The following is a 16,113-nucleotide window of genomic DNA, read 5'->3' as shown; positions in this document are numbered from 1 at the left end:
AACAATAACTACATCCACCCTCCCTTTACTCATATTCTCCATTCCAGTCATCCTAATAGACTACCTTGATCTAATGAGTAACATCGTCTCAGCATATATAAACCCCACAAATCCTCTGGCCAAAGTCCCTATCTCTCAAAATGTAATTCTATCCTTCCGCAAATCAGATCTACCTCTAACCTGTACAAACTTCAAACTACTACTAAACAATTACTTAAATAAAACATGGCTCTGCTTCTGCACTACCCCAGGCTAAACTAGTCCCTTCCTCCTTCCACCACCAGAATACTTTGACTACCTTCAGACAGAAGGAATTATTAAAATTAATTTCTAAGACAGACATCAAATATATTTTTGCCTACGCTGTACTGCCGGTCAATTCTGTTCCAGAGAGTACTTAATTGATGATTAATGTCATCTCTATGAACTGCAGCTTGTGAATACCTTTTCTATTGACAATGTTTTTTCAACTTGTATAACTGTCCAAATATATACACTATGTATGTACAGGCTCACACTTTATGAACTAAAGCTGATTTTTTTCTTAGTTTATATATCATTCTTCTGTATTACGCTTTATAATAATTTTATTTAACTGTAATCATATTATGCCAATGTGGACCTTTTCTACCTGGGCCTCCACGGGAAATGGGATATTAACCCAGTCAGACTTTCCTGATAAACAAATGTCAAATAAATAAATAAATAAATAAACAAACAAAATTATACCTACCCTGAACAGCCCTCATGTCATTTGCTGCAGTCTATTACCTCGGCTGAGCTGCACACCAATAAAAAGCTCTTCACTATGAATACAAAACTAATCATACTTAGAAATTCAAAACCAACTGCATTTAACACTTACAGATGGGCACTTACTTTAATAAAATGTGCAATAACAATAATAAAGAGGGGTGACATTCTACTAAAACCAGGTGCTACACAACCAACCATACAAATGGAGAGCTACAATAAGGATTTAAGATCACCTGCTAGAACATGCGCATCAGTAACAACTAATCGGCTAAAAGTGAAGTCTGACATACTCAACACAAACAGTATATCTGATCTTTGGTTTAAAAGATACTTTGTGGTCGTACCCTCACAATATCCAGTCGTAATAAGAAGTTATGTACTCACCATAACGTTCCATCTGAGTAGGTGACTTCATTTGTCTGAAACCTTTGGGTCTTGGATCCGACTTCGGATCCGAGCCGGCAACTTATTTTACAGCTTATGGATCCGAGCTCCTAGCTCCTCCCCTTACCCACAATCCCCTGCCAACCCTGATTGACCTCAGATCAAGTTTGCCCTTATACCAAATCTCAGACCAAAAGTGTCCCGAAAGGGACTAAGAAAGGACATTCAAGAATTGACTTCTGAAGGCCAGGGGGAAGGCGGGGGGGATGGATGCAGACAAATGAAGTCACCTACTCAGATGGAATGTTATGGTGAGTACATAACTTCTTAATCTGAAGTAGGGACTTCATTTGTCAGCAACCTTTGGGACAGAGTCCCCAGCTACCTAAATCTTGGGCGGCCATCATGGAAGGATGTTCCGGAGCAATGCGGAGCCAAAGGATGCTCTCCCTCTGGAAATAACGTCCAGCTTATAATGGTTGATAAAGGTATGAGATGAGGCCCAAGTGGCTGCAGACCAAATATCATCCAAAGATACTATAGATCTAAAGGCAGCAGAGGTAGATATGGAGTGAGTAGAATGCGCCCGTACTCCCTGAGGTACGAGCCTCCCCGAAGTTTCATAGGCCAGAAGAATGCACTGTGAAATCCATCGTGATAAGGTGACCTTAGAAATAGCTTTACCCATATTGAATCTGGCAAAGGAAATGAACAACTGATCGGATTGTCTGTGACCAGCAGTCCTATGAATGTAGAAGCGCAGTTGTCTGTGCACGTCTAAGGAATGCAGCTTGTATTCTCCTTTATTCTGGTACTTAGAGAAGAAAACTGGCAGGTTAATGGACTGATTGATATTGGTTTCTGAGGCCACCTTAGGAAGAAAGGAGGGATTGGTCCTGAGGTACACTCTATCCTGATGAAAAATCAAGCAGGGAGGTTTTGCACAAAGGGCCTGAAGTTCGGAAACTCTTTTCGCTGAAGTGATGGCAACAATGAATGCCATTTTCCAGGAAAGGTATTTAAGTTCAGCCGAGGCAGCTGGTTCAAAGGGAGGGGCAGTCAAGGCTTGAAGGACTAAAGATAGATCCCAAGGGGGTACAGCTTCCTTGACAGGAGGCCTGAGCAGGAAAGTACCCTCGAGGATGGTTTTACATAATTTCGCAGTCATCAAGGGACCTGTCTCGTGTCCCACATGGTAATGAGAAATGGCTGCCAATTGAACCTTGACCGTAGAACAGCTAACTCCCCATTGAAAAAGTCCGGTGAGGAAATCCAAGACAGACGGCAACAAAGATGTGAAGGGATCTATGTTATGGTGTTCCGCCCAGATGGAAAAACGCTTCCATTTACTGCAACAGACTTTTCTAGTGGAAGGTTTATGTGCTGCCACCAAGATGGCTTTAACTGGTGAAGAGATGCTGGGAGTCCTGACTAAGAGTGGAACTGGAGCAGCCAAGCTGTCAGCTTCAGGTTGTCCAGATTTGGGGTCGGTAGACCTAAGGGATGGGATATTAGATCCGGAATGGGATGTAGAATCCAGGGAGGATTCACCAGATGAGACCACAGGTAAGGGAACCAAGTTTGACGAGGCCAGAATGGGGCAATGAGGATCATTCTGTTCCCCAACCGGGAGGCTTTCTGTATAAGTTTCAGCATCAGGGGTAGAGGAGGATAGGCATAAAGTAGACCGGGAGGCCAAGCATGCACTAGAGCATCTCTCGGGGTTTCCCCGAAGGGGGGAATCAGAGCGAAGAAGCTGGGGCATTTCGTGTTTGAGGGAGTGGCAAAAAGATCGCAGCAGGGTTGCCCCCATTAGGCAAAAATCCGCTTCGCTACCTGGGAATTGAGAGACCACTCGTAAGGGGAAAGAATAGTGCGGCTGAGCTTGTCCGACAGAATGTTGGACAGTCCCAGAATGTGCGATGCGATAAGGAAGCGGTTGGTGGAGATCGCCCATTCCCACACCCTCATGGCCTTGCGACATGTTGATGTACCAGACAACTGACATGTTGTCCGTCTCTATCGCAATAGTTCCTACGGGGAGAAGGTTCTGAAGTGCTTGCAACGCTAAGCGCACCGCCCTCATCTCCAGAACGTTGATATGCAAGGAGGTCTCTGTGTCGTTCCACATGCTTGGACCGTTCTGCCTGAGCAATGCCCCCCCCCACCCGAGGTGAAAGGCGTCCGTGGTCACCGTGGCGAGGGGAGGCAGCATGCAGAAGGGTCGTCCCGTATGGAGGTCCGGGGACTGGAGCCACCATAAGAGGGCCCTCCTGCAAGCCCTGCTGAGTGAGATAGGGTGACTGAGGGGCTGAGGGGGAGAAACTGAAAGGACCATTGGACTAAAAGGGTCCACTGTAGCACCCTCATATTCAGACGAGCACATGGAAGAAGAGTTATTGCTGCTGCCATGCAGCCTAGCACCCACAGGACCAATTCCGTCGGCGGGGCTTTTGATTGGAGGATGGCCCGCACATGAAGTCTCAGGTTTTGAAGTCGCTCCGAAGTGAGGAACGCTCGCAGACTTCTCATATCTAGTTTGTCCCCTATGAAATCTATCACTTGTGTTGGAGCAAGGGAGGATTTGTCCATGTTGATCGTAATGCCTAGATGGGGCGCTAGCCGGAGAAAGTGATTTCTGGCTGCGCAGAGTAGATGCCTTGTTGGGGCGGACAGGAGCCAGTCGTCCAGGTACGGGAAGACCTGCATTCCCTGGAGTCTCAGGTGGGCCGCTATCACTGCTAACACTCTGGTAAACACCCTGGTGGCTGTTGTGAGACCAAAGGGAAGGAACCTGAACTGATAGTGACTGGCTCCCAGCCGGAAGCAGAGAAACCTCCTGGATCGTCTGTCCATTAAAATGTGGTAGTACGCATCCTTGAGGTCTATTGAGCACATCCAGTCGCTCTCCCGCAAGAGGGGGAGAATGGATTGAAGGGTGACCATCTGGAATTTTTCTTTGGTTACTGACAGGTTCAAGAGTGAAAGGTCGAGAATCGGTCTCAAGTCCCCCTTCTTTTTTGGCACCAGAAAGAACCTGGAGTAAAACCCTAATCTGAGTTGATCTGGGGGGGAAGGGCTGGATGGCTCTTTTTTCTAGCAGTTGCTGAATTTCTGCAGCTGCCGCCTCCCTCTGGTACATCGGGGAGGTTTTCGAGTCTGGGGACATGGTGCAGTGGAATTTTGTAACCTCTGGATATGATACGAAGCACCCAGCGATCTGACGTAATGGACTCCCAAGCCACCAGGTGCTTCGAGAAGCGCCTCCAGACTGGAGAAGTCGGGCAACCCCTCAGGGCTGCTGCATGGGCCGATCAGAGAAGGTTTCTCTGGACCCAAAATTTCTCGGGGCCCCTCTGCCTCTAGGGCGGCGTCCTCCCTGTCCTCCTCTGCCACGGAAGGACTGGCTGTCTGGAGCAGGATGGGAATGTTGCGATTTCCGGAACCACATCTTCTTCTGTCCCTTTTGGTTCTTGGATAAGGACCTCTGGGGAGCAGAGAAGCGGTCTCCGATGGCAGACAACGTCTTCCCATCCTTTTCGCTCTGCACAAGTGTCTTGCGAACGGTCTTGCCAAACGAGGCAGAACCATCAAAGGGGGCATTTGCAAAGGACGCCTTAAAGGGCTCCGCGAAGTCACAATGTCGGAGCCAGGCCTGACGTCTCATGACTAGATGCGCTCCGCTGGCTCTAGCGGTTCCCTCTGTGGCGTGGGACAAACGCTGCATAGAGGTATTTGAAACAGATCTTAGAGTGGCCATACGAGTGGAGTACAACTGCTTGTCCTCCGCCGACATGGACTCTGGGGGGGGGGACAGCATATTCTTTGATAAGATCTCACTGCATCCTGATGACATGTGCCATGTAGTTCAGGGACCTTACTGAGAAGGTTGCTGAACTAAATACCCGCTTCCCGAGGTGATCCATCGAGCGGGACTCCTTGCTCGGTGGATGGACCGAGAGGCTCTCATGAGTTAAATTCTCTCTTGGTGGCTGCCGCCATCAACATGGCATCTACGGGGGGACACTTGCTCCAATGGGACCGGTCTGCAGGGGGACTCAAAATTCTATCCGGGCGTTTGGGGACTGGCTCCACAGTGTCCGGCTCCTTCCACGCCCTGGTGGTGATAAGGTTCCCCAGGGGGTTGGCCGAAGGGGACACCCAAGAGGTAGACGGGCCTGCTTCGAATGCCTCCAGGAACACGGACTCGTCGGAGGAAGCCTTGGGGGCAGACCACCTCCCCCCAATCCTGAGCAGTTCCATGATATCTCCAAAGGAGACATCCTCGGGGGGTGACCTTGGGGAGCCTTCCCCTTCATCCAAGTCCGTGTCCTCTGTTAAGGATTCTGGGGAGTCCACGTGTCTCCTCTTACACTTATGCTTGCAAGGCACTTCCTCGGGGGGACTGTCCGAGGAGGTCTCACCAGCAATATCCTGTTCCAGTGGAACAACCTGGGACATCGAAGCAGGCTGTCCCTGTGGCCGGGTGATGGAAGCCTGACCCAGCAGAGAGGGAGTGCAGGGTGGAGCCGATGCAAGGACCGGGGGTCCGGATGCGCTCAAAAGAGCCCTCTCCACTACATCGAAGGCTGAGGGGGAGACGCTCTCCCTGGGATCCGAAAGCCGGCTCCCACTCGGATCCGATGAAGGGATCGGAACCGGTGCCGAGGCCACCGGATCCGAAGGACCCGTGTGCTCCGACCTGGACGGAGCCGAAGGCACACTGAATCCCACGGATCTGAAGCTCGCTCCACGGCTCCGAGAGGTCGGATCCGACGAAGGATCCGACAGACTTGAGGGCAGGGTCGGATCTGAAGCACCCAGTACTGTCGGCGCCGACCCACCCCCGGCTCCAACGCTGCCCGGCTCCGAGCACTCCGAACCCGGGAAGCGGGTCGGAGAAGGAGTTATCGGGGCAAAAAAAGGTGTCGAGCTCCCCCCCCCCAAAGGGGGGGGAGGCAAGAGCACTCCCATCTGCAGCTGGGCCTGGATGAACCTTCTCATCATCCGGTCCAAGTCTGCATCAGAAAGACTATAAGTAGATCTCGATGAGGCCACCAAGGCGGGCCGGGAATGCCACCTTGATGACCTAGATGGAGATCGGGTCTCCTCCTCCTTGAGTCCCGGGGAAAAGCAAGGGGTTCGGATCCGAGGAGGAGGGGACCTGGAAGCCGTGGAGGGAGAAGCCCGCTTAGCTGGGGGGGGGGCCGAAGCGGAGGCCTCATCCCGCCGCTTGTGGTGCTTCTCCCTCCTTTTCTCCCTCCTGGCCTCCCTTTCCTCCGGCATCTTAGTGGGAGTTTGAGTCCCGACCGGGGGAAGGGGGGCAGAAGTGGCTACCACCAAGGACTGAGGAGGAGCCACGGGAGTACCGGTGGCCGAAGCCGGATCCGGGGGCAAAAGTCCCGCTAGAACCAACTTCGACCTCCGCTCTTTCAGTGCCCTGGGGTTGAACGCTGCGCAAATGGAACACCACAAGGACAGGTGTTCAACCCCAGGGCACCGAACACACTGAGTGTGGCCATCCGCCGGTGAAAGCTTTTGGCCACACTCGGTGCACTTAGAAAAAATGAGTTTTGGGGCCTCCAACATTAGAAAAAGAATAAAGTAACTACACAAACACACCAGGCCCCAAAAACACAAGCAACACACACACACTCTATGAATCAGCGAGGGGAGGAATTACACTAAAAATTAATAAAATTAACAAAAAGGGATCCTAAACACACACACTGTTTAAGTAAATCAAAAAATTTTCTGTTTTGACAAGTTTTTTGAAGACTTATCTGATAAGTCACCAGGAACTCTGAAATCCAGCTGTCTCTTCTAAGAGCGGCAAACTAGATCTGAGGTCAATCAGGGTTGGCAGGGGATTATGGGTAAGGGGAGGAGCTAGGAGCTCGGATCCATAAGCTGTAAAATAAGATGTCGGATCCAAGACCCAAAGGTTGCTGACAAATGAAGTCCCTACTTCAGATCTAATATTTATGGACAACAGACCCACTTATCATACTGGTGGAGTTCTTACGTTAGTAAGCAATACATCTTAACTTAATCCTGTACTAGTAGCCAAAAGTAGTTCTCTCGCTCTGATACTGATCCAAGTCATTTTCTAATCTACTTTAGGAGGGCACTCAGAAAAACTTTCCACAGTTTATACATCCCTCCCTCTAGCCTTTAGTCAGGCTACTACAAGAAACTGCAAGCCCTATCAGCACATTGTATGCAACATAAACTGATTACTCTACATGACTTAAATCCAAACGAAACCCACAGGCAAAGGCAAAGGCAATAATCAGGCTCTTCTTGAAACAAAACAGTCTTTATTCAGATTAAGCGCTTACGTAATGTAAATCATTACTTCTTCAGACACATAAAAAATATAAAATACCAAACCTTTATATGCAAAGTCATTGAAGCGCATCAAATAAAACTGCACAAAAGTCCCTCCAAAATGTAAAGTAATTTATTATTTAAAGGAACCCAAACATATAAAAAATATGCAGACATACAGAAGCACCTAACTAGTTATACAAAAACACCTAACTGGTTGCATAAACTAATTACGTACATGAATATACACATTACCACCTAGAAAATTGTTATCCATAAAATGGAACATATAAGAAACATATAAAAGTTTTCTAAAAAATTGGTATTTTAATATTTTTTGTGTGTCTGAAGAAATAATGGTTTACATTACGAAAGCGCTTACACTGAATAAAAACTTTGTTTCAAGAAGAGCCTGATTACTGCCTTTGCCTTTGCCTGCGGGTTTCGTTTGGATTTACTTGGAGTTACTCACTACACCTTGATTTGTGTTTTTTTTTTGGACTTTCTACATGACTTAAATGTCGATTAGAAAGGTCCCTACAGTAAATGGACAATGAAGCTAACAGGAAAACAGAATTCAACTACAGCCCTCTTAAACATTTATTACATCCCAAACATTTGCAGTTAGGAAGTTCAATACTTACCAGGCAGCTAACTCTGTTTTAATTTGGCCATTACTCCTGAAATTAACCCTCTGAGCTTCAAACATGCCACAAGTAATCACACATGCAGCACATTACAGACCAACAGCATACATGCTCACACACACACACTTACCAATATCTTAAGGAAAAAATGATTATGACCTCACTCAAAGAAATGCAAATAAACAAGGAGCACTTGTAATAAATAAAACGCATGGCTTTAGACACAGATATAGCACAATTACTGCTGTTTACTACTTGGCTAATCAAATCTAAAAAATAAGGACAACGGCAGGTGTACACTTGTAATACCCGTGGACCTTAAACATGTCTTTAGCGCACACACAATTCCCTTAGCGGACTGTGGACTTTAAGAAGATGTAGTTTCACGGTTCAGGAACTATCTATGGAACATAACCTACATGATTCTAAATGCTACCGCACCATAAGATGCTGGCAGTACTACAAATGTGTGCCACAAATATCTATGCTTGGCTCACAACTCCTTACATTTCAGACTAACTTAGGATTGACACACATCTCCTGCACTCTGTATGTATATGATGAGGTTACTAGAAAAAAAAACTTAAAAAAAAAAAGCAAAATACATTAAAAATCAATTACAAGAAGAATTTGCCACTATTTGGAACTATCATGTAAAATAACTTGCTTACTAATCCACAAAAATCTGCAATCATTTTATTTTGTAAAATCAAAAGATCAAACGCATCACCCCACTTGTTACTAAGGACCTTACTGGTAATTCCAGATCATATACTCCACAGCAAAAATACCTTATTACATAATTAAACCAAAATCTTTCTTTCAATGTACATGCTGAGCTCTACTCAAAGTGTTAAACCAACTGAAATTCGGCCATTAATAGGATATCTTCTCAGCACTGAAACAAGAAAAGTTACTGCAATGAATGTCACTACCCAGACTAGACTATGCATGGTTTAGTATTGTCCCCTCTTTCTCCATACAATACTAGTGTGTTACACAAAGTAGTAAAAGCAAAATGCTCTGATTTATTCATATATCTAACACTAACGAACATAATTATAGAACTTTAAATGACTGGTTATCAATCACAGTTAAAGCCATCTTTCTGCTCAACATATTGATCTTTAAATTACAAAACAGTTTTAAGTTTCTTAAAATATCGTCACAGTTCATAACTCACACCATGACTTAAGGCGTCATGCTGCCACATAGTAACACCTAATTTCACCTTAGCCTGCACAGAAGGAGCATTCTTTAAAATGGCCTCTACCTCACAAAATAAAATACCTAATGAACCCAGAATTCATAATAACCTTATACTACAGGAAAAAGCATAAGGCCCATTTGACAAAACAAGTGAAGCGTGACTAAGCATAAGGCCCATTTGACAAAACAAGTGAAGCGTGATTGCTTCCGAGATACAGGTAAACATATCAGCCATCATCTTCCCTGATATTATTAATATTTTAGATTCCTCAATGCTGCACATATTATTGACTCTATAGCAAACAGACAGAGTTAATTTTGTATATATCAAACGTTTCTGACATACCAAATGCTCACTGTCTGTTTAGTTTTGAATCAGTGTTGACAAACTTCTGTAGTGAATGTTATAACAGTATCAGGAGTGCATTAGTACCGCTGAAAGAAAGCTAAATTTTCTACTATAAATCTTACCACAATCAGCACTGAATGAAACAGGCTTACATCTTCCATTGGGTGAGTATTTTTTACTTGTTACCTGAAGTATTTACCCATTTTAAAAATCAAGTATATTTAGTAACACTTGTCAAGGACACTCACCCATCTTTAGCAGACTCCACTGATAGAAGCAGAAACTAATTTGGAAAGCAGTGTTCTGGCACTGCTGGCAAATACCAGCACTAGACTATTCACCCCCCTATCCACATAGCAGATAATCATTCACCTCCTTCCACATAACAAATAACTCTCTGACTTTCATTTAGTCATCCTACCTTAGAGATGGTGACTGGTTTCTTGAAATCTCTTCCTCCACTGATTCGAAATCCCCAGGGAGCAGGTCCGGGTATAGTGACCACTCGTGACATTTCACATCCACTGAGCAGGTGTCTTGTGTTAGTACTCTCACAGTAGGCACAACAAACCTACAAAAGAAACCCCACAGGATAAACACTAATTATGGATTTTAAATAATCTACTGTTGCTTTACTATTTTTCTTTTGGGTTAAACACATACATCATTGTAATAAGGTCTGGACTCGTACTAATTCCTAATGGGTCTGTGAAGGATGACAGTTAAACACCCCACCAGCACCACCTTCAAACACCAGCAGAAATGTTTACAACCTGCAAAACTAAACTTCTAATATGCTGTTATGCAGAAGTCTTACACACCTACAAACTTCCAAATCATTCACTTTGGTCAAATAATAAACAACTGCTTACCATCTACAAACCACAAAGGGCGGCTAGGATCAGTCTCTAGTTCAATAGTGTAGCTAGAACTTGGAATAAAATTCCAGTATAAGTTAGGTCTATCACATACCTTCATCTTTTCAAACCATTACTAAAATATTTCCCGTCTGTCTCCTGGCTTTGTCCCAGCTTCTCATCTGGGACATAGCTCTTTAACGCCCATCATCACCTTTCTTATAACCCCCTTTAAAGCACTAAATCACTTAACCTGCTTATCCCCTTCTAATACCTCACTTTATTGTACTTCTTAAACTAATGTAACTACTTCTAATCAGCACAACTACATTACTATTCCATCACTACCTCTCTGTTAACACTCAAATTTCCTCATCTCCTCTAATACCTCACTCTGTCGTTATTTCTTAAATCACCCCTACCTATCTCGTCTGTCTATAAAGTCACAGTTCAAGGCTTGTAAATTTAATGTTTTTGAATATCAATACAAATGTTGTTATACTGGCTATTATGCTATGTATTCACTGAAACTCCACTGTAAAATTTGTTACTGTAAATATTGATTGCATTAAAAATATCTCCCCAGGCCTCTGCTGAAAAGGGAAACCTGCGTCTAGCCGGACTTTCCTGGAAAACAAATGTCAACAAATAAGTAAATAAAGCAACTCAAATGCACATCTAGGAAGACACACCTAAAACTGAATTAATTAGGACTTACATGAGGCTAACAAAAACAAAGCTTGTGTCACATTTGTAATCTCCTATGAGCTAATACCAATATGAATGCCCCAATGCGTGAATGCAATTGCAGTATGGGCTCCCTATTGGGCAGATCAATACATCCTGGAGTTGCATCTTTATTTGTCATACAAAAGGACTGAAATATTCAGAACTGCATATAACTAGGTTAAGCCCCTTTTCCGATATTAACTTTATCTAAAATAACCAATATGAACAATATAAATCAACAGGACAAAAGTACAGTTGTGTACCTACCATAAATGTAGATGTTCGAGTGTATTCACTGTTGCAGTCATTACTCTTGGGTTATCCTGCTGGCAGGCCACCCTCAGTCGACCAGAATTCCAAAGTTTAGGTCCGGCATTGGTTGCTGTCACCTCTTCCCTGACGTCAGTGCGCCAGGAGTATAAAAGATGCAGCCGACGCCATTTTCTTCAGTTTTTCTTATCCCAGATGTCAGGTGCCCCCAAATTGGTAGGCTGAAAAAATATGCCAATAAAAATGCATGCACAAAAATAACATTTCCTTCATCTACAAGCAAATACACCACATAGGTTGTATAGGATAGAGAAGTGCAGATAAGTCCCAGCAAAGAGAAGGGGGATGGTGGGTGGGTAACCTGGACTGCAACAGTGAATACACTCGAACATCTACATTTATGGTAGGTACACAACTGTACTATGTTCATCGTGTTTCACTGTTGCAGTCATTACTCTTGGGTTGAATCCCAAAGCTGAGGATGGGTGGCTGGGCTAAATAGGATTAGGAGAGGCTATGAGGCCCTGCAGAACTGCAGTGGCAAAGCCTGCTCTGGATTTAGAGTAAAGAGTAAGTGGTAGTGCTTTGTGAAAGTGTGCACTGAACTCCAAGTTGCAGCCTCTAAGATATCTTTGGTTGGTACTCCTCGGAGGAAGGCTGCTGAAGTGGCTGCTGCTCTGGTAGAATGAGGCCTAATGCCCTTAGGGACTGATTTGCCATGCTGAAAATAGCAGAAACGGATGCAATGGCCTATCCATTTAGAAATAGTCTGTTTTGAGATAGCCTTTCCTTGTGATCCTGCAGCATATGACACTAAAAGTTGCTCAGTCTTTCTGAAAGCTTTAGTTCTGTCCAAGTAGAAGCGTAACTGCCTGTGTATGTCCAAAGAATGCAGAATTTTCTCACCCTTGTTCTGTGGATTTGGATAAAAGGTAGGCAAGTGAATGGCTTGGTTGAGGGCCACACTGGACACCACCTTAGGCATAAATGTTGGGTTTGTCCTCAGAAAAACCCTATCTGGATGAAAAATGATAAAAGGTTCCACAGCCATGAGTGCTTGTAACTCCGAGACTCGTCTTGCAGAGGTTATTGCTAGGAGCAGAGTTGTTTTCCAGCATAAGAATTTTATATCCGCTGTTGAGGCTGGCTTGAAAGGAGGCAGTGTGAGTTTTTCCACAACATAATTAAGGTCCCAGGCCGGAATTGGTGCTCTCCTTGGAGGCCTAATGTTTTTGGCCCCTCTGAGGTACTGCCTTATTAAAGGATGAGAAAAAAAAGGTGGTTCCATATTGTAATGGGCTGAAATGGCAGAGGCATGAATCTTAATTGATGAGAAGGAAAGGCCTTTGTTCAGCATCTCAGTTGGGTATTGTAAAATCTGAGGGATATTTGGTACACACGTGTCAATGCCTTGTTCCTGGTTCCAAGAACAGAATCTCTTCCATTTTTCTGCATAAGATTTTCTGGTACTGGGCTTCCTGGCCTCCAAGATAACATTCATAACAGCTTTTGAAAGAGGAGTGTTCTGAATGGCTACATTATCCGCCATGCTGCCAGATTTAAGGTCCTGAGTTGGCTGTGCAGAATCCGATTATTTTGTTGGTTCAGCAAGTGAGAAATTTGAGGCAATATCCATGCTGGACCTTGAGACAAGTTCTTTAGGATTGGGTACCAGTGCTGGCGCGGCCAGTCTGGTGCAATCAGTATCATTTTTGGCTTCTCTTGTCTGACCTTTAGGCGTACCCTGGGAAGGAGAGGCAATGGAGGAAAGGCATATACTGTTAGATTTTTCCAGCTGAAGGATAGGGCATCCACTTTCCATGCTTGCTTGTGATAAATCCTTGTGCAAAATCTCTGCAATTGGCAGTTGTGAGGGGAGGCAGATAGATCTATGTCTGGGCATCCCCATTTCCTTGTTATCATGCTGAAGACTTGTGGATCCAGTTTCCATTCGTGGGGATCCATGAGGTTTCTGCTTAGTTCGTCTGCCAGTGTATTTGTTTTTCCTGGCAGGAACTGTGCTTGCAGGTGAACTTGATAAGTCAATGCTGTGTCCCATAAGGTCATTGCTTGTCTGCAGAGGGGGTAGGAATGTACCACATGACCGTAGTATTCTCTGTCTTTATCAGTAGCTGTCCTGGATGAAGCAGGTCCTTGAAAGCTGTCACGCCATTTTGAACAGCTAGCATCTCTTTTTGATTGATGTGAAGATGCATCTGGTTTTGCAGGCCATGTGCCCTGAATACATTTTCCTGCCATATGGGCCCCCCCCAGGCATAATCTGATGCATCCGTTGTCAGTGTCTGTCTGGCTGTGGGTAAACTGAATGGCAGACCCTTGTTGTGGTGACAGGCCTCTGCCCACCATCGAAATTCCTGTTGCAGGCAGGGAATGAGTGCAATTACTGTCTCCAGGTTGTGGTAATGCTGAGTCCAAACACTTTTTAGATGCCACTGTAGTTTCTTCATATGCAGTCTGGCATATGGAATTAGTAGAATGCAGGATGCCATGAAACCCAAGGCCTGCAGGATTTTCTTTGCAGATAAGTGGATTTTTGTTGCCAATTTCTTGAAGTAAGAAGTCAGTTGCTTTTGTTTGTCTGGCGTGAGATAAGCCATCTGGGCAGTTGTACTTAAGCTTGCACCCAGGAATATTATCTCTTGAGAGGGCACTAGTTTTGATTTCTTTTCGTTTACTATGTACCCTAGGCCAATTAGTAATCTTTTTACAAATGCCAGATGCTTTAGAAGAATGTCTTTGTTCTCTGCTTGAATTAGGCAGTCGTCCAAGTAGGGATATATTTGAATTCCTCTTTGTCTGCAAAATGCAATTACTGGTGCCAGGCATTTTGTGAAGACCCTGGGCGCAGTAGATAAGCCAATTGGTAGTGCATTGAGTCAGCTATGAATCTGAGGTATCTTCTGCAAGATTGTCTGATTGGGACATGCAGGTATGCTTCTTTTACGTCCAAAGTTACGAGCCAAGTTTTCTTGCCCAGCATGGGCAGTAGCTGCTGTAGAGTCAACATCTTGAATTTTGGAACTTCCAGAAACGTATTTAGTATAGACAGGTCCAGTATTGGTCTCCAGGTTTTGTCCTTTCTGGGCACTAGGAAAAGTCTGGAGTAAAATCCTTGCCCCTGCTCTTGTTGTGGTACTTGTGGAATGGCCCTCATGTCCATAAGGGCTGTAATTTGTTTTTGTGCCTCTGCCCATTGATTGTGTGGCAGGTCTGGCATACCTTTTGACCTTGGAAGGGTGTGAAAATGGAACCTGTAGCCTTGGGACACTGTGTTCAGGACCCATTTGTCTTGGGTAACCATTTGCCAATTTGATGAAAAAAGTGCTAGTTTCCCCCCTAAGGGGGCTGCCAAAAGAAAAGTGCTTGGATCTGGCAGAGGAAAGTCATTGGGACTGTTTCCTGTAAAGTTGTGATTTGTCTTCTCCGCTTTTGGAGGTAGGAGCACCCCATTGTTTAGGCCTGCATGAGCCTTGGGGCTGAGATCTGCCTCTGGGACGCCTGTATCTGCCTCTTTGTGGTCTGTCCGACATTGGAAAGGACCAATTTTTAGAAGACTAGTTCCTGCTAAACCTGGGTGGCTGTACCTGTAAGAAATCCTTGACTGTCTGCATGGATTTTGCTTTATCCTCCATTTTTTTCAACACTTCTTCTGCTTTAGTACCAAACAAAGTATCATGTTGTAACAGAGCATCTAATAATTTTGCTTTAACATGTTCAGGCAGATTCTGTTCCTTTAACCAAGCATGCCTTCTAATAACAGAACCTGTAACAGCGGCCCTGCAAGAGGCCTGCAGTGAATCATAACCACATTGCAAAGTATGCTTTCTCACTTGTTCAGTTGCACGCAATAAATCCTGCATTTCCTTGTTCTCTGAACATTCAGTATTTGCCAACAATTTCTGTTTAAGCAGTGACATTAAATATTGCTGATATTTAAGCATATGAAACTGACAATTTAAAGCCCTTACAGCCAAGGTAGCAGAAGTGTAAATTTTTTCCCCCATCTGTCTAGAGCCCTAGACAGGGTTTTTTGCAGTGGAAGCTTTAACCACTTTGGGACCCTGAGATATAGTTTCTGGGTCAGCAGTGGGGTTTTTAAATAGGAATTTATGAGAATCCGGGACCCTGTAGTATCTGTCTGGCTTAGCAGGTGCAGGGGGTAAAGAGTCAGGGGACAGGCCGGACTCTGAAAATACATCATCTACAATGTCTAGAACAGGTGGAATAGCAAGGGATCTGTGCTGAGGAAGTAGCAGAAAGTCTCTGAGCCTTTTCTTAGATTCACAATAATTTTGGCTCTCCCAGTGGAAACGCTCCCTCATGGTATGCAGGGTTTCCCCAAAAGAATAATCCTCAGGAGGAGAGGCTGAAGAAATGGATTCTTCAGCATCAGAATCCTCATAGGGAAGCATGGAATAATCCTGTTCAGAAGAGGAATCACAGGAAATAGAAACCTGATCAGAAGAATCATACTCTGTCTCTTGCCTAGGCCTCTTATCAGGAGGGGGATGGGAACCCCTGATCAAAGTAATTAGGTCTTCGGACATTTTGAGCATCTGTT

At 44.8% G+C, this 16,113-nt stretch overlaps 1 protein-coding gene across 3 annotated transcripts in view; it reads right to left on the bottom strand.

Annotated features, from left to right (window-relative positions):
* Positions 1 to 16,113, bottom strand: part of PDLIM2 (PDZ and LIM domain 2) — a 3,176,635-nt gene that overhangs the window by 2,880,822 nt on the left and 279,700 nt on the right. For 2 of the 3 annotated variants that reach the window (XM_044082921.1, XM_044082922.1), the window contains exon 2: positions 10,097 to 10,246. The exons of the other annotated variant lie outside the window; for it this stretch is intronic. In XM_044082921.1, the coding sequence (XP_043938856.1) occupies positions 10,097 to 10,189 (93 nt within the window). In that variant the 5' untranslated portion in view covers positions 10,190 to 10,246. The remainder of the gene's footprint in view (positions 1 to 10,096; positions 10,247 to 16,113) is intronic. 3 annotated transcript variants of the gene reach the window in all.

Source organism: Protopterus annectens, chromosome 9.part0 (assembly GCF_019279795.1).
Source record: "Protopterus annectens isolate FY-2018-M chromosome 9.part0, PAN1.0, whole genome shotgun sequence".
Lineage (NCBI taxonomy): Eukaryota > Metazoa > Chordata > Ceratodontiformes > Protopteridae > Protopterus > Protopterus annectens.
This window is presented reverse-complemented; position numbering and strand designations above follow the sequence as displayed.